The sequence below is a fragment of the Molossus molossus genome, unplaced genomic scaffold (assembly GCF_014108415.1).
Source record: "Molossus molossus isolate mMolMol1 unplaced genomic scaffold, mMolMol1.p scaffold_m16_p_6, whole genome shotgun sequence".
Classification (NCBI taxonomy): Eukaryota; Metazoa; Chordata; class Mammalia; order Chiroptera; family Molossidae; genus Molossus; species Molossus molossus.
The window spans coordinates 29177205-29201098 of NW_023425399.1; the positions used below are offsets into that span (position 1 = coordinate 29177205).

The window sequence follows — 23894 nt, forward strand, 5'->3', positions numbered from 1 at the left end:
CGTAATGCTAAGGAGGGAAGAGATTCGGGGCTACTTTTTATGACTAACTTATCTCTAGCATTCACCACAATGCTTGCCTAATCAATACATATTTGTTGAAGGGACAAATAAGCAGTTTATAGTTTAATGGGGAAGACAGATCACTCATTTATATATTGTATATATTATATTCCAATGCTGACTCTCAGCCTTGGAACTGAAGAATATACCCACACACTTTCAAAAATGTAAAATAAGAGCACCTTCACAAGGTAGGGTTTGCTCCCAGTATGGAAGTCCCACAAAAAAGAAATGGTTTGAGTGATGCTGTCCTTAATGGCTGTTAAATTCATGGAACACCATCCCATAATAATTAGTTTCAGTCCATAATTAAGTGTGCTTTTCTGCTTACAATAAACTACACAAAGGCTTTTTGTGGATAAGACTATGTATTTATGGGAGCGAAGTGTTAGTGAAGAGACATTACTCCACCATTCTCTCAAATCCAATAACGACACATTGGTTCTAGAGTGATGATAATTTAATGGAACTCTTTTGTTTGTCTTAAATATAATGGTGATTTACTATGGCTTAGAGAAATGAATTTGGGGGGACCGTAATGGGTTTGTTTCTTCTGTGTATAAATCTCTTTTGAAATAGTTTTGAGCTTTGTGGAAATGAATTGATGTATCTCAAAAATGTTCCATTTGGTTTAACTCCCCTTTAATGGCTCCAGTCTCCAGACCTGGGTTTGAAAAGTGTGCTTCCTAATCAGGTCAGTACTCTGTAAAGCCAGCCACTCCAGGTTGGCAGAGAGCACGCAGCATTTTCCTGCCTTCCTCTGCCAAAAGTCCAAAGGGCACAGGGGCCCTCCGGGTACTCACTCAGGGTTTTGCAGATGTCACTGACAGCTTTAAACACCACCGCCGAGAAGCTGACCCGCAGTCTCACCGTCTTGACGTTCGGCAGGCGGAGGCGAAGCATTTTGTGCTGACAGGTGAAGACGAGATTTGCATCTGCCTGGACTCCACATTTGTCCAGGGTCCAGTGCGTTTTCAGAAGCCAGCAACGCTTTTGTTCCCACCAAAGGGCAAAGTCTGACCAGTCTTGGGCTATGTCTGCAAAACCAGAAAACACAGGGAAGTAAAAGGAGCGGGGCAGCAGTACAGTCGATTCCATCTTGTGGTCTTCGGCGCCCTGTCTCCTCCTACAACCCAGGGCTCACGTTTTGGCTTCTCTTCAGAGACTCTAAGGCGGGGCAGGTGGGAAACAGACTGAACCTTATCACCACTGATATTTAGAAGCTGTGGAGGAACAGAAACATACACATTTTGTTCAAGTTGAAATGCTCAAGTTTTCTTCCTTAAATCTCCTAGTGCCATGGTCCCTTCTGGGAAGGCCAGGGCGCATTTGGCTTTGCTTAATTAAGATTAAAGACAAGTATCGCATGATCTCCCTTATATGTAGCATCTAATGAGCAAAATAAACTGACAAACAAAACAGATCCAGAGACATGGAAGTAGTGTAGTGAGGGAAGGAGGAGCAGGTCAATGAGGGGAAAAAGGGAGACATCTGTAATACTTTGAACTATAAAGATAAATAAAAAGAAAAGATTATTTCTCTAATACGAATGTATCCTTGCACCACTGGGTCACAAGGAAATATCCAGAGCTCCCAGTCAGAGCCCACACAGAAGTACTGTAAAGCTGACAGGCCACTGTTCTCAGAACTGCCCAGCTCTTTTATCAGAGACACCACTTTCCTGGTTTCCAAAGATCTACACTGAAATCAGAGTCAGATATTTTCTCTGAGTATTAACATCAGCGTGGAAACTTCTCCCGCCTTCAATGTTGGCATCAAAGTTGAATCCTTCATCAGTGTTGGAGTTAATAGTCGATAGTCAATAGTCAACCTTTTATTTTGCTAAATTAAGAGCCACCAGTATTTTTATTTACATTTATTTATTTATTTATTTATTTATTTATTTTTTCTCTCTCTTTCTCTCTTTTTAACTTAGAAAACACTTTTTTGCAGTTTTATTAGTAGAAATGTAAATGTTGTAACTATTTTGGAAAGTCCTATTATTCACCAATTACTCTCTGAGCTACATACCAAACAGAAATGCCTATATATACTCACCAAAGACATGGACTATATAGCAGCCCTGTTAACCTGTCTGGAACAACCCAAAATGTCCATCAAGAGGTAAATGGATAAGCTGTGGCATAATCATACAACAGAATATTATACAACAATGAGAATACACCAAAACTCTTTAACAACATGGATAAATCTTACAGACACAATGTTCAGTGAAAGAAAGCAGAGGCATAAGAGTATATTCTGTATAATTCCACTTATACACAGTTCACAAACAACTAAAATTATTCTTATGTTGTTAGAATTCAGGACACTGGTTACCCTTGGTGGAGCAGTGAGGGGGAGGGGAGTGTGGGTAGGGGAACAGGGAATGTTCTATTTCTTGATCTTGGTGGTGGTTACATGATTTTGAAAATTCATTGACCTGTACATTTATGATAAGTACACTTTTCTGTATGTATATTATACTTTAATGAAGACTTGCTTCAAAAAAGCTTTCCTTCACTAGTGTAAATGAAAAGCCAACATGCACAGCCTTAGAAGATAACAACAAATACAAAGCAAACAGAACATTATTAAATTCTCGGTTGTGTTGACTCCGGATGTGAAACTCTGCCCCTGAAGATTTCTCTTTCTTTGTTTAAACAGAGGGAGTAGAAATGGTGTAAGTGCTAGAAGACACATTAGCACCAAGCTGACGTGATCACCGAGCAATCGGAAGTTAACAGAGGATTGGTATAACACCTTAGAAATTGTCTGGTCACCCTAGATGTCAGCAGTGAATGGGCCCATTCTTGTGGAAATACTGGGAAGCTTCAGTTTGTCACCAATGACTCAAGTTTTTACAAGGGTTAGTGGGGTGAGGTTCAGTTTGAGGCTCTTGCAGGGCCCCTTATTTCTCTTCTTCTTGGGGGGAGAAGCTTTGCATCTGCCTGGATTCAGACAACCTGGATCAGCGGTGATGCAACAGAGAGGGTTCAAATATAGAGACACCACAACGAAACAGAAACTTACTGATCTGTTCTACTAACTTGAGCATCACGCCCCCAATATGCAGGTCTCCGGACACTGTCAGCTTGACTTCTTTCTGTTCCTTTTCATTTATAAGGTCCACTCGGACCACGAGCTCCCACGAAGCAGACGCAAAGTCACTGGATGACAGCATCGTAGCAAAGTAGGTGTCTGCTGCATAAAAGGCAGACATAGATCAGAACATGAGAAGGAGACCCTGCAGGGCAAAACTTAAAAAAATTTTTTTTTTTTATTCTAGTCTCCTCTTAAAAAATCTGCAGGGTTCTCAGTGCCCCAGATAGTAAATTCAGCATCTTAATTTTAAAGACAAAAAAGTCTTAGATAAATGGTCTCAAGCCTTCGAAATTTATCTTTCCTTTCTCCCGATACCACTTGGCTATTTATTTTCTGTGCCTGCCCAATGTGTCAACCTTTATTTTCCCTCTCTATTGACTTTTCTTGACCTTCTCTGAACTATTCTAGCAACAGGTAACAAATCATGGCAATCCTTGGTAATACCTTTCTAAAAAATCAACTTTACTGAAGTATACTTCGCACACCAAAAAATGCAGTTTTAAAATGTACCACTGAATACATTTGGTTGTATGCAAATTATGCCACAATAAAGTTAATTAAAAACACTTCATTGACTTTTAGAGAGAGAGGAAAGGAGAGGGAGAGAGAGAAACATTGATGAGAGAGAACATCAATTGGCTGCCTCCTACATGCCCCCCACTGGGGATTTGCCCACAACCTGGGCATGTGCCCTGACCAGAAATTGAACTGGCGACCTCTTGGTGCATGGGTCATTGCTCAACCACTGAGCCACATGGGCCAGGCAATAAAGTTGATTTTTAAAAAGGATGTCATTAAAATCTTTCTCTATCTCTAATATAATACATATGTATTATTATATTCCTCCTATAAATATTAATGACATCTTCTGGTATGAAAATTCAAAATCTAAAAATACAGCAAAAATAGTGTCTATTTCAGCTAAGCATTATCAAAACAGAAATGTCTCAGAGGGGTAATAGGAACACTAGAATCCAAACCTGGCAGAAGTTAAAATATCAGCTCTCTGTTACTTGTAAACAGAAAGCAAATGATAATCCTCTTCTGGCTATTTAAAGATTTTAAATAAAAACCAGTCATTTAAGTGATAACAAACCCTTTTAACTTGACTAGGTAAAGACAGCTTATGAAAAAAATCTATGTTTTCATAAGGCCTACTTTTATGAAACATTAGTGCACTCAAATTCCTAAAAAGGGCTGATCGAACTGAAAGTGCACATGAATCCCCTGCGGATCTTATTAACATGCAGGAGGTGCAGACCCTGTATTCATAACAAGCTCCAGGTGATGCTAGTCTGTGGCTCACTGTTTAGTTAAAATAGCCCAGTGAAACATTAGCTCTAGGGCTCAGTTCCTCCCTCCACCTACCCAAATCAAGATTAAGCCCGGGACTATAGTGACTTCTGAGGAACACTATTTTTTTTTCTTTTTCTTTTTATTGATTTTTAGAGAGAGAGGAAGGGAGAGGGAGAGAGAGATAGAAACACCGATCAGAGAGAACATTGATTGACTGCCTCCTATATGCCCCCCACTGGGGATCAGGCCCACAACCTGGGCATGTGCCCCGACTGGGAATCAAACCAATAACCTCTTGGTGCATGGGTCGATGCTCAACTACTGAGCCACACTGGCTGGACAGAAACACTCTTTTTAATAATCAATAATTAATCCACCAGGGTCATACCAGTTTTGTGTTCATTTGAAACTATTCATAATTGTAAGCTTCAGAGTATCTCAAAATACCCCAAACAGGTAAAGAAGCAAATATGAAAAGGCACAGGGCAGATTTTATTTATTTGAGCCAGTTCAAGTTCAGAAGTAGCTCCTACTATTTTTTATGATCAGAAGGACACGTGACATAATGCTTGTTTCTCCCCATGCATGCTCGCACACATGGAGACCCCCTGCTAGGGCAGTGCCATGCCACGAGTATATTGGGTCTAACTACCAGCTTTGTCATCATCAGCCTCAAGTATTGTTTATTATGTACTTACTGGGTGGTGTACTCTGTGATAACTATTGTCCCTGTGTAGTCTCCATCCTCTCAGCAATCCCATTTAGAATAAGGAAACTCAGGCTCAGAGAGGCTAGGCAACTTGCCAGAAAGCACACAGCAAGTTAGATGGTAGAGCACACACAGAAATCCTGGTCTTTCTAACTTTAAACTCTTAACCACCACCCTGGGACACATCCTTGAAACTGTTGCAACACCAATATGAGATAAAACTCGTAAGACCACATGAACTAAAGTCTAGGTAGCCTTTACTAAGGATTTCTACTAATGTAAACCTTTCCCAGTGAGGAGACAATAAAGATAACGCCTTCACAGTCAAACTCATAACATGTCATTGAGCTGTTTGACTTTAACATCTTTACAATTTCTAAAACGCTATGACTTGAGGTTTAGTTATTTAAAACATTTTGTACATAAAGAAAACAACCTGTTTTTTAAGGTCAGTCCTTACTGCTTGTTTCACGAGGTCTTTTCTTTGACTAGCCTGGGCAATCAAAACACTTCTCATTTAGGCAACAGATGGTGATTCCCTTACAAGAAATCCAGGCTAAAATTAGACAATCTGGTTTCCCCACATTCCTACCCTATCTTTCTGCACCTCCATTTTTTTACTGAATTTCTCATCTGCAGCAAGCTGTTACTTGTTGAGTTGAGCAGCAAACTCAACCAGGAACACGCATTTTAGAGACCAGAACAAGAATCAAAGCCATCAGCAGAAATGCCTTCCTTGGTGAAGCCCCGCGGCCCACCTCCTCCTGTCCTTTATAGAAAATACAAGAATGAGACACACACACACACACACACACACACACACACACACACAGAGAGAGAGAGAGAGAGAGAGAGAGAGAGAGAGAGAGAGAGAAAGAGCAGAGAGAGAGAAAGAGAGGCAGAAAAAAAAGAAAGTAGGGAAGGCATAGAGATTAGAAAACGAGACAGAAAGGATGACAGATGATAGATAGATAACAGAGACAGACAGACAGACAGACAGACAGACAGACAGATAGATGGGAAATAGCCTCCATGCGTCCTGGGGAAGATGAGAGAGTGTGCGTTTCCGAAGGCCTGTCCTTTGTCAGCTCTGCAGGTTCCCGCGGCACCAGGAGTTTGGTGGGTGGGTGGAAACCTGCCCCTTACTCCGATGAAGGCAGCACCCCAGGCGGCTGGACAGTTTATTTTGTGTGGCGGGATGCGCAGGGCTGGAGAAGGTTGTCGCACGCCAAAGACATTTTTAATTCAACACCCATCTAAGCACAAGCGGCTGCAGAAAGGAAGGGGGCAGGGGTCTCAAGAGTCGGTGATGCCCACCAAAGCCTCCCCTCCTGGCCGATCTTCCGCCCCCTCCAGCCATAGCCCTTTGGCACCCACCTTCTTTCTCGGAGCCTATGGCGTGCAGCCTCGCAGACCCGCACGTGGAGGGCTGCGCCCCTACAGGCCAGGGCAGAGGCCACCCAGGCCGAGGCGGGGGCGTGCTCCGGGGGCGCAGGCAGGCGGCAGGCGAGGGTTGCGCGCGGACGCCGTGGCGAGGGTGCCCCGGGACCTCCGCCGAGGCGCGGCGCCCGCCCCTGCGCGACGCGGCGAGCCGGCTGCAGCGCTCCCTGCGCGGCCCCGGAGGCACTGCGGGCGGCGCGGCTCGGCAGGCGAGGGCACGCTCAGCGCCGGGCCTGCTGGGTCTCGCTCCCGGGAGGGGAGGCGCGCTCCGCGGCCTCTTTAAGGGCAAAGGGTGGTCCGAGGGCTGCTGCGCGGCGGGAAGGCAGGGGGAGCCTGGGACACACGCTTACTCCCTGCTCTCTCCTCGAGACCTCTCATCCCGCTCCCTTAGACCACCTCCAGTGTTCCGGGTTCCCCAGGCTGTCTCGGGACGAGCCCACGTGATCCAAGTCCTGTTTTTCCCCCTGCCCTCCAGGTACGTCCATCACTCACACCCCCGGGGACGCCCAGGCCCGGAGACTCCCAGCTCCAGGCTAGACCGCCTCCTCGTTACAGAGCCCGGGGCACCTGCGATCGCCAGGTGGCAGAAACGCAGGCGGTTCATCTCTGAGTAAGAGGGTGATGTAACCCCCGGAGGAGGGTGCGGCGCCCCAAAGCCGCACAGTGGAAGACCCCAGGGCAACACTAGGGCACGCCCCATGAGGAAGTCTGGGGTGGCTCACGCCAGATTCACCACCCAGCCCCGCCGGTCCCCTTCCTGTCGGATTCACTTCTAAGGGGAGCGGGAAGGGTGGGTGACCAAGGGAATTTACACCACCTCGTTCATATCACACACATTTGTTGGGTGTTTATTTCCTGCCAGGTCTTGAGCTGAGCTAAGAGGATACACTGGTCATAAAACAGACATGGAAATTACAGTTTCCGCATCTGTAAAATGGGTTGGAGGGGTGGACTACCGCCTCTACTCCATGGCGGAATTTTATGTAGTATAACAGGCTTTATCGGTTTACATCAAGTACATAATGCTTGCGATAACTTCAATACGCATTTAAAATGTTATGAAATTTAGAATTGGAATCCTTGTTTTTGTACATCATCATATTTAGTCATGGTTGTGGTTTTGAAAGTATTTTAAATTTAATTTTACAGGACCACTTGAACGATTGTCAACGAATATGGGATGTTATAATTAAAACATAATTAAAAACTTGAAACTGAATTTCATAATTTGGTAGAGTTTGTCAACTCTGGGAATGGGGTCAACTGTCATCTGATTCCACATCTGTACATGCCCAATATCGACTGAACAAATATGGTCTTACCTTGAGCATAAAGACTGTAAAGGTTTGCTTCCTGGAAACTGCTCAGGGGTATATAATAGAACATAGAAGGTCTTCAAGATCTTGTGTGTGATCTTGAAATAGTAATGGCTTTATTTACACCAAATTGGGGTCTCATTTTAGTTGACTATACCTGGATTGTGCTAAAGAATTTAACCGTTTTAAGCTTTTGCTTGCCCTAGGTTTTTAAAAAGCTTTTAATTGAAATAGTATGTATATTTATTATATTATATATATTATATAATTATATATTTATTTATGAAAGAGCACAAATCATGAATAGACAGCTGATGAATTTTCACAAACTGTGTATTGAGTGCCCAGATCAAGAAACAGGATATTACCAATCCCCAGAAGTCCCCTAGTTCCCCCTTCCAAGAGTACCACCCCCCACCAGGAGTAACCATTATCTTGACCTCTAACTCCCTAGAAGGGTTTTGCCAGTCTGTGTGCCATATATAAATGCAGTCGAGCAATATGTACTATTTTGTGTCTGGATTCTTTTGTTCAACATTATGTTTTTGGGTTTCACTCATATTGTGTGTCTTTGGCTTAAAAAAAAACAACCCAAAACTTACTACCCATAAAACAGGCCCAACCTACCCATTTCATCTATAGTATATAGAAACAAGCAATAGTCACTCTTTCTTCTGCTTAAAAAAAAAAAAAAATAAGTAGCATCAACACTTATTTATTTCATTAATCTACACATATAAATCAAGCAATGTATTAGCTTATTCATTCAGGCATTGTGTTCCTGTGGAATAGACACCGTAATATGTGCTGAAAATATTCAGATGAAGTAGCACAGACTTTATCTTTAGATCATAACTGATGCTAAGGTATTCTAAAGAGGAGCATCTACTTCTTTCTGTCAGGCGTGCGGAGTGCTGGGGATTCTGACAGAATTCCTTCAGAAAGGAGGTGATTTTGAGATGGAATGTGAAACATTGGTTAATAGCTTAATGGTTGCCTATAGCAATCCGTAGTCTCTAGAAAACTGTTTTAAGGTATTTTTTTGTTAGAAGAGAGTTACTGTGCCTCAGTTAGCAGAGGTGGAGGATAAAGAGGAGCTATATCTGTTGACCTCAAAGTTCTATGTGTTCAGTGTGCAAATATTAAAACAATAACTATTATCAGATACCCAGATACTTAAAAACTGACCTAATAGTTAGTATCCTCCAAAGATGAGTTAGTCATGTCTGCTCTATCATGTGGGGTATGAGTAGATTGGGTTGGACGAGAGATGTGGCATGTTTTGTATTCACTGAACAGAAAGGGGATAGAGACAAGTGGAAGGCCTTGGAAAGTCCCAGTTACTTTAACTTGTTAAACACAAGCGACTTCTTTCCTCTAGCACCTTCCCACCTCTGGATGAGCCCTCAGAATTCTAAAACATTGTGCATTAGAGACAATGAAAAAGCTGCTGGGAGGAGAAAAGAGGTGGAGTCTTTCTCTTGATTGATGTTTTTCTTCGACAAAACAGTGTGTTATCCAGTGTACATGCTAAAAGTCTGGCAACTAAGAAATGGCAACGTTCGTGTTTATGGAGAACATGTGTTCAGTGCAAAGAAGCAGAATGTGCCAATTATAGTTACACCCTCCTTTCCAGCCGGGTGGATAATGAGCACTTTCTATGCCCAGGCAAGTTCTACAGTTTTCTGCTGGCGAGGGTGGAGAGGGTGTGTGCTGATGTATCTATCCGTAGTAGATGAAGAAGGGTGAGGAAGAGGAAAGAAAAGTCACCGTTGAGAATGAGAGGAGCAAGAAAGATGGTCCTCCCTCCACCTCTCTCTCCTTCCTTCTTTTGCATCCATCTTAACCATAGGGTACAAAGGATTATACCTGAAATAGGATGCACATGGTCATTAAGTCTTTTATCTCTCCTGATTATAAGTTTCCTTACCTGGAGAAAACTGTTATCAGTTTCCTCTGGAACCTTCCAGAGATAGTTTATGCATATAGGCTAACAATTTTGATTTTTACACAGGTGATAGTATTCTATAGATATTGTTCTGCATGTTGCTTTTCGTACTTTAAAATATCTTGGTGATTGTAGAGACTATCAGTCATATTCATGACCACTTACCATCCTTGGAAAGTCTTCTTTGTCTTTGTAGAAATTCACATGTTATTATCTGTCTGTAAATCAGAATTCAAATTCCCAAGATTTGTTATAGCTAGGACACAGGACTACCTCCTGGACTTTGTTGCTCAGACACACTGAGGCATGACTTTAATTTGGAAGTGAGTGAGATGCGGAGACAGGATGTACTTGAAGTTTCCATCCAATAATCATAGGCAAGAATCACTGATGGGTTTTAAAATTAGTTAGTAAAAATATGATGAGAAACAGAATATTTGTAGTCTCAAAGTATCTCCCTGCAAAGTATTTGTCGATTGTACGGGGATAGATAGTAACATTACGATGGAGAAAAATGTAGATATCACCGTAACCAAGGGATCAAAATGAACATCATCTGTAATAATGCACATTGACCTCACACACCTCTGGATACAATGCACTGAGAAGGGCAACAGCATCACTTCCAAGGTGGTCCTGCCCAAACTGTACAACCTCAATTTAATCATAAGAAAATGTCAGACAAACCCAAATTGGAAGACACGCTACAAAATAAATTGCTAATACTCTTTAGACGTGTCAAGGTCACGAGAGACAGAGAAACTGAAGAACTGTTTCAGATCAGAGAAACTAAAGAAACATGTCAGCTCGATGCCATGTGAGATCCTGGGCTGGATACTGGAACCGAGAAAGGACTTCGGTGGGGAAGCCTGTGAAATTTGAATAGGATAGTCAATTAGTTAATAGTATTGTATTAACACTAACTTCCTGGTTTCTATAATTGTACTGTGGTTATGTATGACGCTAACAAGAGGAAGCTGGGTGTAGATTCTTTGTGGACTATTTTTGCAATTTTTTTGTAGGTCTGAAATTATTTAAAACAGGAGATAGAGAAAGAGGGGTGAAAGGGAGGAAGAGGATAAGAACATGTTCCAACCCTGAAACAACTCACCAAGAGGTAAGGAGGGTTGGGGGCTCTGGACGAGCCATGACCTTCCAGTGAGCAGAGGGAGGGAAGACCATGGACAGCTGCTTCTCCTAACTCAGAGTTTTCAAACTGGGTAGGGGTGGGGCACCATGTCCGCTGTTCTTACCCCTGGCGGTGACTACATAACATGTTTCAAGTTTTGGAGACGAATGGATTTGTCACCTGCTGGTACTGCTGGTACTTACTAGAACAGAGGGCTTGGGCATGTTTTAGTTTGGTTCTGTGAGCCTCGGCTTCTGCTTCTATCAAGTAGGAGTAATAATATCCACCTTGTAAGGTCCTGTGAAATGAGACAATGTTTGTAAAGCTCTGAGCACAGAGCCCCAGACATGGTAAATGTTCAGTAAACACTAGGGTAATAAATACATAAGGAAGTGTGGGGGTGTTCTCTGGGAGACGGGAGGAATTGGAGACTCCTAGAATGTTGTATCTCATGCCAGGGAGGTAGAACTGTGCTCACCTGTCCTCCTTTCTTGCCCACAGGTAAGGGAGAGGAATTGTCACTTAGGTGAACCCATAGGAATTTATTAACTTTCTCTTAATGCACGACAGGGAAAATGTGACAGTCTGTGCATAGGTTAGTAAGAAAATAGAACATGTCTCAGTGACTTCCTTCTGAACCCCAATGGGGGTTTAGGGTACCCTGAGAAACACTGGAATAATTTCTCTGCTACTTTCTAGTAATAGATGCTCAACAAACACTAGCGATTCAGTAAATACTATTATTATAGTAGCAGGTGTGATTTTGAAAAATCCAGAATTCTGAGAGTGAGAATGGTTACATTCCTTTATTTTTCTAAATCTAACTTAGTCTATTGATTTTGGTTCAAGATGGTTGACCAACTACTCTTCTCTCTAATTGAGTCCCTGATAAAAATACTAGTATAGGAATAAAGGTATAATGACAAAGGTAACAGGAGAAAGGCCATCAGCCGATAAAAGATTTCAAGAATTTTCTAGAAGATAAATTGAACAAGGAGTGGTCAGTAAGGAAGCAGGGCAGTGAAATTCATAGTCTAGGAGTATGGGAGTGTAACTGAGGCTTTCTAGAATATTCTCAGAGAAACTTAGGACTTGAAAATTCCAGGAAAGACAGTGGAAGTAAGATGTGTTATCAAAGACAAGGGGATGAATAGAGAGTTTCTATACAGAACACAGTCCCCCCGCTATCACATTTAGGGTGAGGATGTGGCTGCCAGCTCTCCACTGAGCTGGCTAAAATCCAGAGGGCTCTACTCTGTAGAAGTTAAATGTCTCCTTTGAAGAGGCAACTTTTATATAAAGGCCAACTTCCCACCTACTTACCCCAAAGCAAAACTTACCAGCGAAACCTTGGACATTGAGCCCCCAAATAGATTTTTAAAAAGAACAACTCCTCATTGTCAAACATTTGAAGAAATTCTTCACTATGTGAGAGACAAAATAAAAAAAAAATTATTTAATTTATTTTTTCCAGTTTTATTGGGATGTAACTGACAAAATTTAACAGAGAAAAATGAGTTAAAAAGATAAGAAACCCAGAGGATCAATATAAGAGAAGAAAAAATAGAGTGGAATAAATTATCACAGAAATAATATGAGAAACCACCTAAGAGATGAGGAACATGAATCTCTAGTTTAAAAAGTCATTTAATATCCACCAAATGAATAAGAAATAGCCACACCAAAATACAGCATTGTAAAATGTAAGATCATGAAGAAAAATAACAAACCCAAATGCTTTTAGTAAGGAAAAACAGGTTAGTGCAAAGGAAGCCAAATCAACATTCTATACCCAGCAAGACTATCAATGAAGATATTTTCAGACATGCTAGGAGTCAGAAATTTAATTCTCACATATCCTGTCTTAAAAACATTTTTAATGAGCAGCTGTAGAAAAGAGAGTGAATGAAGAAGGAGGAAAGCCTCGGATGCAGGAAACAATAGATCCAATTCAGAGAAGGAGAGAAAGAGAATTGAGAGCCCTGGGAGGAAGTCCCCAGGGCAAACGAGACCTCAGAATACCTAACGTTATTAGAGGTTTGGAAAAAGATTTGAGATATGGAAAAGGAAAATAGTGAAAAAGTAATAAAGTCAATTAGAAAATTCTGTAGAGCAAGTGGGCATAAAAAATGAAATACGACTTTTTCAAGTTCAAAAATTAACCGGTAACCAAAACAAATAAGACTCATTATCATTATGAAACAGAAAGCAAACATTGTGAATGTGGTGTAATGAAAAGATATTTGTCCTCTTCCGGTTCCTTACACAGAGCTCCTAAAAGTCTTTAATTTTCTGAGTGATCATGGTGACTGGAGTGTCTTTTGTTCTGATGTGGTGCTGTTGGCAGACCCTTGATAGCTTCAGGATGGGGCTGCTCTCCAGAAGGACTAGGTCTTGATGAAAACCTTGGAGATCTTAACACCACTTCCTATTCTTCAGGGTGGTAAGAAAGGCTGGAGACTGAGTTAATCACTGACTTCCACAATCATGCCCATGGAATGACATCTCCATAGAAATCCTTAAACAATTTGAACACATCCATATGCCAGGAAGATGGCGCACCCTTTCCAAGGGGACAGCAGATCCTGCACTTGGGACCATTCTGAACCTCACCTTAAGTACCTCATCATCTGCCTGTTCATTTGTATCCTTTATCATTAAATGATACAATAAGTACAGCATTTTCCTGACTTCTGTGAGTTGTATGAGCAAATGGTTGAGCTTGAGGGAGGTGCGTTGTGGGACAGAAGTTTGGGTAATCTGGGGACTTCATTCTTGCAACTGTCATCTGAAGTGAGGCCGGTCTTGTGGGACGAAGTTCTTCAACCTGTGGGGTGTGTCGCTGACTCCAGCTAGGTAGTGTCAAAATGGAATTGGATAGAATTGAAGGACACCCAGTGGGTGTCAGAGAATCAGAGAATTGCTTGGAGAAAAAAACAAACAAAACCCTGGTCAACTTCAACAATGCAAAAATAAAAGTACAGTGACAGAATTTGGGGTGTAAGGAACAGGTGATGGCAAATGTTAGGGGTGCTGAGGGCCTCATTTTATAATATGGGATGCCAAGTAACCAAGGTGTTAGTATACTATTTGAAGTAACAATGTAACAAGAGAAGAACTAAAATAAAAATGAATCTAGATATACTTATGTTAGGAGGTGGAAATTGTGTAAAACTGAATGCTCACCTACTATAGCTGGAATTCTACAGATGATGTCTAAAATGGTAAATGAAGAATTAGCAGTAGAGACATCTTTTATGTAGTCAATTCTCATAATTCATGGGAGTATGTTCCATAAATTTCCCATAAACAATGAAGTAGCCAACATCGCTCCTAGGGGAAATATGTACACACACACATACATATCTTACATAGATTACAATCTTAAACCTCAAAACAACTCATTCAGGTAGATTCTATATTTAAAACTTTTCTAAGGTTCAGAAGTGTTAAGTGACTGACCTGAGGCCACCCCATTAATAGGTGCCGGAGTTGGGATTCAAACTCCTGCCCACGTGGCACTGGCCGCTGGTCCCCATCCTCTGGTCATCCCTGTGAGAACTGAAACAAGAAGGTGGAACATTGTTTCAGCTCAGGAGCTGGGCATGAGCATGTCAGAGGTGCCCCGTTTTTTTGTTTTGCTCACCACAAAAGTGCCACGAGTATTTGTTTTGTAGTTATAAAAATTTTTTAGCTAGTACGGGAATTCACCAATAGGGAATCTATGAGTACTGAGGCTCAACTCTAGAGATACAGATTAAACAGTCAGAGAAAGAGCTGAATGAATTAGAAGTGGTTGCCTCTGGGGAGCAGGACACTGGATGGCAAGGAGCAGGGTATGGAACTGTTGCTTTTCATCAAGTACAATTTTTGTCAACAAATTTAAAATGAATATTTTTTTTCAAAAATATTCCTTCTCCCACATCTCCTTTCTTCTCCCCCTGGGCTGGTGGGAGATCTGATCTGTCATTGTTGGGGTTTTGCAATTGGAAAATGCTTCACAAATGGTCTTATAAATGTTGCTGTAAATGTATCACATGATCTCACTTATTTGTGGAATATAATGAACAAAATAAGCTGACAAACAAAATAAATCCAGAACATGGAAGTAGGGAACAGACTGACAAACCTCAGAGGGAAGGGTGGGGGCAGGGGGAGAAGAGATAAACCAAAGAACTTATATACATGACCAGTGGACACAGACAACAGTGCAGTGAAGGGGGGGGGGAGGGCGGGGAGGAGGGTATCAATGGGGGAAGAAAGGAGAGACATCTATAATACTTTCAACAATCAAGAATAAATAAAAAATAAATGAATTGTTCAAGTGAGAGGCCCCAAGCAGCAGGAGCTGTGGGTTTCAATGCAGGAGGCTTCCCGTGAGTCACATGGGCTAGGGAAGGCTCCTGGGAGAGGTGGCCCCTTGAAATAGGAGCAATAACGTCTCCATTTGGAAATCAGTTGCAGTCTGTATCTTTCATTAGCATCAAGAACGACAACAGGAAGAATGCTCACTGCAAGCGAAGAGTCTCATTTCAAACTAGCTCAGGGAGAAGGGTTTATTGGTCATAACTGGGAAGGCTGGAGCACCAGAACCCTGCCTCTTTCTCACTGTCTCATGGCTGTTTGCCTTTGCGACGGTATAGTTTTCAGGCTGACGCAACATGGTGAAAAAGATAACCTTCACCACGCTCACTGAAAATGCTGAATAGTTCGCACAATGTCCTGGGCAGCCCTCCCATCAGCCTGGCCCACTCTTGGGAGGGTAGAACCACCCTCAGGTGAATCACATGGACTGAAGAGGATTCCTATGGAATGGAAGTGGGAAGGGTTCTCCAAAAACAAAAAAGAACGCTGAGCAGACAAAAATTATGTCTGCTATAGCCTTGCTACTCAAAGTGTGGTCTGACCAGAAATGTTTAAATAGTTGCCGCAGTCATGACAATGGCCCACCTCTGGCACGTCCATCCCACTGGCTGAGGAGTGCATGGGGCTAAGAGGAGTGTCCATCTGGAGTCTAACTAGACCTTACTCAGTACCTGAGACTCAGGAATTCCCTGCACAAGTGGCCCAAGCATGTTTCCGAGGCCTGTGTAGGCCTTTTCTCTAGTCACTGGATTCTGACCACCCAGGTTTCAGTGGATTCCCAACCTGCTTGGAGGTGGAGGACCGCAGGCCAGCGAAGAACAGTGTCCGCAACTGCCCTTTCTCTGCAGGGCAGACCCACCCCAAGTGTGTGCTCCTAAGGTCTGAGGGTGCCAGGGGTCTCACTCTCCTCCAAATACTGTCCCTCTTACCTCTTCCCTTCCCTTCCTCTCTTACGGTCCCTGCACTGCCTCGCAGGCACCTTGGCCATGTTGGAGAAAGGAAAATGATCCAGGTGGGAGAGAACATGGAAGTAGTTTGTGGATAATCCAATCAGCCCACACCCCAGGTCTTCAGTATCATAATCTACAGCAGAACATGTTTTTACTTTGTCTCCATGGACAAATATTCCTTGCTTAGCTTTGGCCATCTCCTACCTGCATGGACTTTTACGTTGACACTGAATGCCCAGTCGGTCTGTTTTAGAAAGATAGGAGTAGCCAGAATCATCTTCTTTACCTACTCCGTATCTGGGATTTGGCTCATGTTCTTTTCCCTCCTCTGGCTCCATCTCACACCATAATGGCCTCATGGTGTGAGATGGAGCCAGGGGAGGAAAAAGAACATGAGGGGGCTGCCCGTCGGGGCTTAAGGAGGTGGTAATCTATAATAGGTGCTTAATAAATGTTTAATGAATGTGACTCTGTGCTTATCTGCAGCATCTCCTGGTAGAAACTTGAGCTGCTTTACCACAGATTTCCCACTAGATGTCACTATTGTCATGTTTGCCAATCCTCTCTCTCTCCTTTCCTTCTACCCTTCCCCCACCTTGGTTTGATTTCTTTAGATTTGAAACACAAATATATCCATTTTTAAGTTAGAGGGCATATTTTCCTTTATAAACTATCAGAATCCTTGCTTTATTTCCATGTTGTCATCAACGTTCCATTACTTGCTTGTATTGGGTACATAACAGGTGCTTATTCAATTTGAAATGAATTGAAAAGGGGGACTTTCTAGGGATCTGAGAAGGATAGTGTCCATTTACTTTAACTTATTGCAATACTATTATTTTTTAAAAATTAAGTAAATGCCTTGATTCTACCAGGGTTCTTAACCAAATTCAGTGTGAATTTGAAAAGGAAAAAAAGAAACCCCACTAACCTCTAACAGAAAAGTAGCATTTCCTTTGGTTCTAAATGCAGGCAACAAATCACAGTAGTAGAAGTACCTGGGACTATGCCACCCACTGAAATCATAACTTTTTATACCATATTGTTGCAGATAATTTTGAAATATCATATACATTCATCTCCACTTTGAAATTAAGGTAGTTACTAAATTCACTATTAGATCTTATAATGTGTTAAAAGAGAAGCATATATACTATTATATCACAAATTTAAAAAAAATATTTTGATAGTCATCTTCAGTGGAATTTGTGTATCCATACGTATGTTATTTAATGCATTTAAAAGTATTATCCTGAGAGGGGTCCATAGGTTCACCAGAATGACTATGGTAGGCAGGATAATGGCTCCCCAAAGATGTCCATGTCCTGATCCCCAGAACCTGTGAAATGTTTTGTTATGTGACAAGAAGGGAATTAAGGATGTAGACAGAATTAGGGTGGCCAATAAGCTTAACTTAAAATGGGGAGAGGATCTTGGAGCAGCCAGGGGGCCCAATGTAATCACAAGGGCTTGATAAGTGAAAGAGGGAGGCAGGAGAGTTGGGGTCAGAGTGGGAGATGTGGTCACCGAAAGAGGTTGTTTGCTCGCTGTTTTGCTGATGGGACGAGTCCGCAACATGAGGAGTGGGGGCAGCCTCCAGAATCTGGAACACTCGAGGAAACAGATTCTCTCCCTGAGCCTCCAGAAGGAAGTAGCCCTGCTGACACCTTGATCTCAGCCCCACGAGATCCACTCAAACTGCTGATCTCCAGAACGCAAGAGCATGAGTCTGTGTTGTGTCAAGCCACTAAATTTACACAGCAGTAGGAAAGTGATACACTGACAAAGAGGTCTATGCCACAAAAAAAGTTAGGAGCCTCTGTATCTGGACTAATTATCCATCATGGACAGTTGTATCTGTGGGACTCGTGGGGGTGGGGTGAATTAAGTTGTTTATCGCTGCATAGCAAAGTGCCCAACCATAGCAGCTTAAACAATGCACAGTCGTCACCTTACAGTTTCTGTGGGTCAGGAATTTGAGAGTGACTTAGCTGTGTGGTTTTGGCTCTGGGTCCCTCTTGAGTCTGTGGTCAGCAGAAGGCTGGAGTTGCTTCTGAGGGGTGTGCTCACATGGCCGTAAGCAGGACTCCTCTGGTTCTGGCATCCTTGAGAATGGGGGATGGGGAGAAAGAGCAAGGCAGAAGCCACATGCCTGTCATAACCAGTGTCTGAAGTCACACCATCGCCTCTGTCACATTCTGTTCCTTAGAAGTGGAGAGGGGACTTAGGCCCACTTCCAGTATCAAAGAGTCTGGGGACATATTGAGAAGAACTACATACTATTTCTTTCTCTTTGTTCCTTTCTAAAGTTTCTATGAAGAAATCCGTATCAAGAGCTGAAGCCAAGAATATTTGGATAAAGAGTGTAAATGACTGACAAGACTATATATAGAAAATTTCATTTTAATTTAATTTATATAATTTATTACAGCCTTAATTTAATCAAATTAGTAGTTGAACTCTTAAGCCAAAGAAATGAAATCCTTCCTTTTAGAAATTCTGTCATTACCAACTTGGCCTGGAATATTATGCTTTATTATTTTTTTTAATCAAGTTTTTATTTTGGAATAATTTAGGAATTACAGAAAAGTTGCCAAGGTAGTACGGAGATCTCATATGCCCTGTGACCAGTTTTCGCTATTGTTAATGTCTTACATTGCTAGGGTATATTTGTCGCAACTAATGCCAATATCAATACACTATTATTAACTAAAGTCTATACTTTTGTGGGGATTTTCTTAGATTTTGACTAATGCCTTATTTCTCCGAGCAGTACATTTATAGGGTAGGTTTCTTCTGTGTCTCTGGCAACAAAAACAAGTGGGGATGGAGGAGAGAAAAAACTCTGGAGATGGATGTAGGTATAAATCTCTCCTGAACCCTGGCCAGTTTTGCTCAATGGTTAGAGCGTCGGCCTGAGGACCAATGAGTCTTGGGTTCAATTCTGGTCAAGGGCATGTACCCCAGGTGTGCTTTGTCTCTGGTCAGGTCAACCAGTTGATGTGGTTCTATCACATCTATGTATCTCTCTGTCCCTCTGTCTCTCTCTCTGTCTGTCTCTGTCTCTGTCTCTCTCCCTCCCTCTCTCCCACTGTGTCTGATGATAAACGGGAAAAGTATCCTCAGGTGAGGAATAAAAAAAAATCTCTTCTGCATTACTTGTTAGCTGAGGGTCTCTAATCAGATTACTTCTTCACCTCGGTTTCCTCACCTGTAAAATGGGAATGACAGTACGTCACAGGAATGTTACGAAGGTTAAACAAATGTATATATGCAAAGCACTTTGGGTAATATCTGACACATTAGCCAGTGGGGTTTGCTATTACCGTTGTTATTGAATTCAGGGTTTTGGGAGGTAACCTGGCCAGAAAAAGATCTTTCCCGTACAACAGGACAGGTGCAGAGCCTCATTAGTGGTGGTTCGGAGGCCTGCTAAAGTGACATAATTGATCTTGATAAATGGAGGGGGATTTAGTGGGAGAAGGGCCCAAGAAATGGGAAGAAGGTGTCCAGGGGGAGGGGCGGTGTGATCAGTGGGGTGGGGCTGTGAATCAGCCTGGAGCTTTGAAAAAGGGAGCCGCTCAGTGTGTGAGGTGGTGAGTGTCCAGGAGCTGGGTTGAGGGAGGCGCCCAGACTGTGGTGGGGAGCTTGGAAATCCCCTCTCCTGTGGCAATGGGGAGCCATTGAAGGGCTTTTTGATTTTTTTTAAAGAGGAGAAACACTTTTTATTTTTTATTGTTGAAAGTATTACAGCCCAGCTGGTGTGGCTCAGTGGTTGAGCGTCGATCCGTGCACCAAGAGGTCGCCGGTTCAATTCCTGGTCGGGACACATGCCCAGGTGGTGGCCCCGATCCCCAGTGGGGGGCATGCAGGAGGCGGCCAATCAATGTTTTCTCCTATCAATGTCTCCATCTCTCCCTCTCCTTTCCTCTCTCTAAAATCAATAAAGAAAAAAAAATTAAAAGAGAGCATTTATGTTAAAAAAAAGAAGTATTACAGATGCCCCCTCTTTTCCCCCCACTGACTCCCTCCGCCCTGTTCCCACTCCCCTCCTGCATCCCCCACACTATTGTCTGTGCCCATTGATTACACAGATATGCATATAAGTGCTTTGGTTTATCTCTGCCCAACCCCTTACCCTCCTTCCCTCTGAGGTTTGTCAGTCTGTTCCCTACATTCACATCTCTGGATCTGTTTTGATCGACAGCTTATTTTATTCATGATATTCCACAAATAAGTGAGATCATGTTGTACTTGTCTTTCTTTGACTGGCTTCTTTCACTCAGCATAATGCTCTCCAGGTCTCTCCATGTCGTCTCGAAGGGTAAGAGGTTCTTCTTTCTTACAGCTGCATAGTATTCCATTGAGGGGTTTTTAACAGGGAAACAGCTCAGACTGGGATCTTGTGGAAGTGGGGATTTGATGGGGAGGAAATCAGAGATAGGCCGTTTGTCTCACGTAGAGGCTTCTGTAATCCAGTAGGTGAAAGGTGGTGAGGGACTGGTCACTGGCAGTGAGTAGAGACACATTAAAGACATATTCGTGGGTAAAATTCGCCACACCTGTGGATGCAGGCGGTGATGGAGAGGGAGACTATCCTAGTTTCCTAGGGTGGCCATAACAATGACCACAAACTTGGTGGCTTAAAATTACATACATTTCTTCTGTCACAGTTCTGGAGGCTAGAAGTCTGAAGTCAAGGTCTCGGCAGGGCCGCATTCCCTCCAAAGGCTCTCGGGAAGAATCCTTCCTGGCCGTTTCCAGCTTCAGGGGGCTCCTGGCGTTCCTTTGGGCAGCATAACTCCAGTCTTCACTTGGCCTTCTCTGTATCTCTTTGTCCTTTCCTTTTGCTATAAGAACGTTAGTCATTGGATTTAGGGTGAGCCTTAAATCCATATGATTTCACCTGAGACCCTCAGCTAGTTACATCTACAGAGATCCCATTGCACATAAGACCACATTCAGTTGAGGTTCTAGGTGAACACAAGTTCTTGGGGACACTATTCAACCCACTACAGTGGCACTTCGGATGATAATTTATAAGAAGCCAAAAGGAAGATTGTAACAAAATCATTCACAAATGAGTGAAGAGTGAATGACATAGCGACGGAGGATAATTTTGTTTTGTAAGAGGAGAGGTACATATAGTTTACTTGATGACTTATTTTCAAATCTTAATCTTTTTAAGAGTAAGGAGACATTTTGTTTGTATTTAGAAATGCATTCAATTCATTTAATATTTGACCTTACGCAAGCTTTTCCCTGTTGCCACGCAAACCAAACTGCCACCATTAGGGATGAGAGAAGCTGAGGACCATGCACGGTACCTTCTTCGGAAGGACAGCGATCGGGGATCACATTCCAGAGGTCATGATGTGCAAGCTGGACAAAAGAACATCAAGTTGAGTGCAGGTTTGATTTCCCCTATAACAGGCAAGCAGCAAGGTTGGCAGAAAGAAAAAATAAAATGTGAAAGCTTCAGAGTAAATTACTAACTGGCAAAATCACCTTGGCCATGTGGACTGAAGTACTGTCCTAGGCTTAATACACTTGAGTGATGAACCTGTAGGGTGTGTTGCCCCATAGGCCAGACTGGGGACTGCTGCCGAGACCCCCAACACTGTAGAAATGGAAAGTCTTGGGAGACAGCCGTGGTCCGACTCTCATTGTGGGCCAACGTGCTATGCTGCTGAAACACAAGCCCCATCACACTTGGAAAAGGCATTATGAATGGGAATTTGCAATCGGAGGTCCCACTGGGATGGGTGAGTTATTACTCACCCCTGGGGGAGGACGAACTACTTAATTTCCACTGGGATCCTGTTGTCCTGCTACCAGTGGAACCCGTCGAAATGCATGATAACCTGCAATGGAACATGTGCCGTTGAAAGAGGGGAGAGGAGGGGGATCCTGGTCTGGCATATCCTGCCCCCAGTCCACCTCCCCGCCCCTGATGGTGCTGTCTCCCTCAGGCCAACATGGATGCTACACACAACCAGGTCAAGTTCTTGAAGCTGCAGCTGCATTGACATTTAAAAATCAGTGCACACATATTAATTCTTATAGATGACGAAGACCTTCTCATATTAAATATCTGTCTTTTTTTTTTTCTTTATTGATTTTAGAGGGAGAGGGAGAGAGAGAGAGAAACATTGATGAGAGAGGACATTGATTGGCCGCCTCCTGCATGTCCCCACTGGGGATCGGGCCCACAGCCTGGGCATGTGCCTTGACCGGGGATCTAACTGGTGACCTCTTGGTGTATGGGTTGAAGCTCAACCACTGAGCCACACTGGCTAGGCAAATCTGTCTTTTTGACCACAGACGTTTGCTGTTCCTGTTGTGTCTGGGATGGGAACCTGATAGATACCTTTCTCTAGCAAAGGACTCCGTCTCACTGTTGGGGCCCTGCACATCTGCAGCTCATCAGGATGGCCACGTTGGGCATCACCACTGCAGAGAGGCGTTGGAAGGCACCAAAGCAGTTCCTGAAGGAGGAACATGTTAGGTCCAGTAATCTTATATTATCCAGACTGAGACAGAAAGCTGGCCCGTGGCACACACTCTCCATAACACGATGCATGGGTTTTCTTTTTCTGTCAGACTATGAAGGCAGCCTATCAAACTGCTGACTGGAGGGGTCCTAAAATACCACCATCGGAGCCAGGGTGGCTATGCTCAGATGCTCAGATTTGGGATGGGTTCATGTGGCTCACCCAAGTTATGGACATTTGATCACCTGGGTACCTCTATGTTGGGAACAGAGAAATCAAACAGAACCAACTCAATCACACCAGGAATATGGATGGATACCATTGGAACTGGGTACTCATTTTGTTATAGTACAGGACAGCAACTGATTTGGTACTGACTGGCCCTGCCACCAGGTGTTTATTGGGTAGCCACAAAAGGGATCCAATAATTGTATGACACAAATCTTTGGCAGTGGCTTCCACCAGTGTGACGAGGCTGCTGCACCCCAGGTTTTCCCTGAGTACAGGGGAGAATCTGTCCCATGGTAACAAGAACTGCCAACCTCCCTCTCTTCAAGGACAGATAGCCACATTCTGTTTTTCACTGGTACAATCATTTGGCCATCTCTGTCTTCTCCACGGGTCTGGAGGACATTGTAGCACACGTAGAAGTTCGTACTAAATTCACCCAGCAAGAATTGAATGATAGGCAACAGAGCTTCCCCTTCTTGAATACGTAAATGTCTCTATTAAGGAAAGCTGTCCTCCAAATAGGATGGTCTTGGGCATTATGACTGGCTTGCAAAGGGGCACCTGTGCCATTATCCAAACAGAATGTTGTGTTCAGACCTGAGGAGCCTGCTACTGTAGCATCTTTCGTAAATCACAGAAGGACATAAGTGTACTCCCTGAGTGATCTGACTCCTAGCCTAGAGGACTTAATACTTAAAGCAGTGGTGCAGATCATGGGGCTCTTGGTGGAAAAAATTGTTACTTATTTTGGGAGTTATCATCTTCAGCTGAGTATTTGGTTGCTGTGGTTTCTGCCTTGAATGCAGCCAGAGATGCACCAAACAAGCCACCTTCTTGCTAATGAAACCCCT

The 23894-nt window shown here is 43.0% G+C and overlaps 1 protein-coding gene across 1 annotated transcript in view; it reads right to left on the reverse strand.

Moving 5' to 3' along the window:
* FERMT1 (fermitin family member 1) overlaps positions 1-6596 on the reverse strand; it is a 29689-nt gene extending 23093 nt beyond the window's left edge. The window contains exons 1-3 of the mRNA XM_036245087.1: positions 6548-6596; positions 3094-3261; positions 864-1097 (exon numbers count right to left, since the gene is read on the reverse strand). Of these exons, the coding sequence (XP_036100980.1) occupies positions 864-1097; positions 3094-3244 (385 nt within the window). The 5' untranslated portion in view covers positions 3245-3261; positions 6548-6596. The remainder of the gene's footprint in view (positions 1-863; positions 1098-3093; positions 3262-6547) is intronic.
* Positions 6597-23894: the final 17298 nt, after the last annotated feature.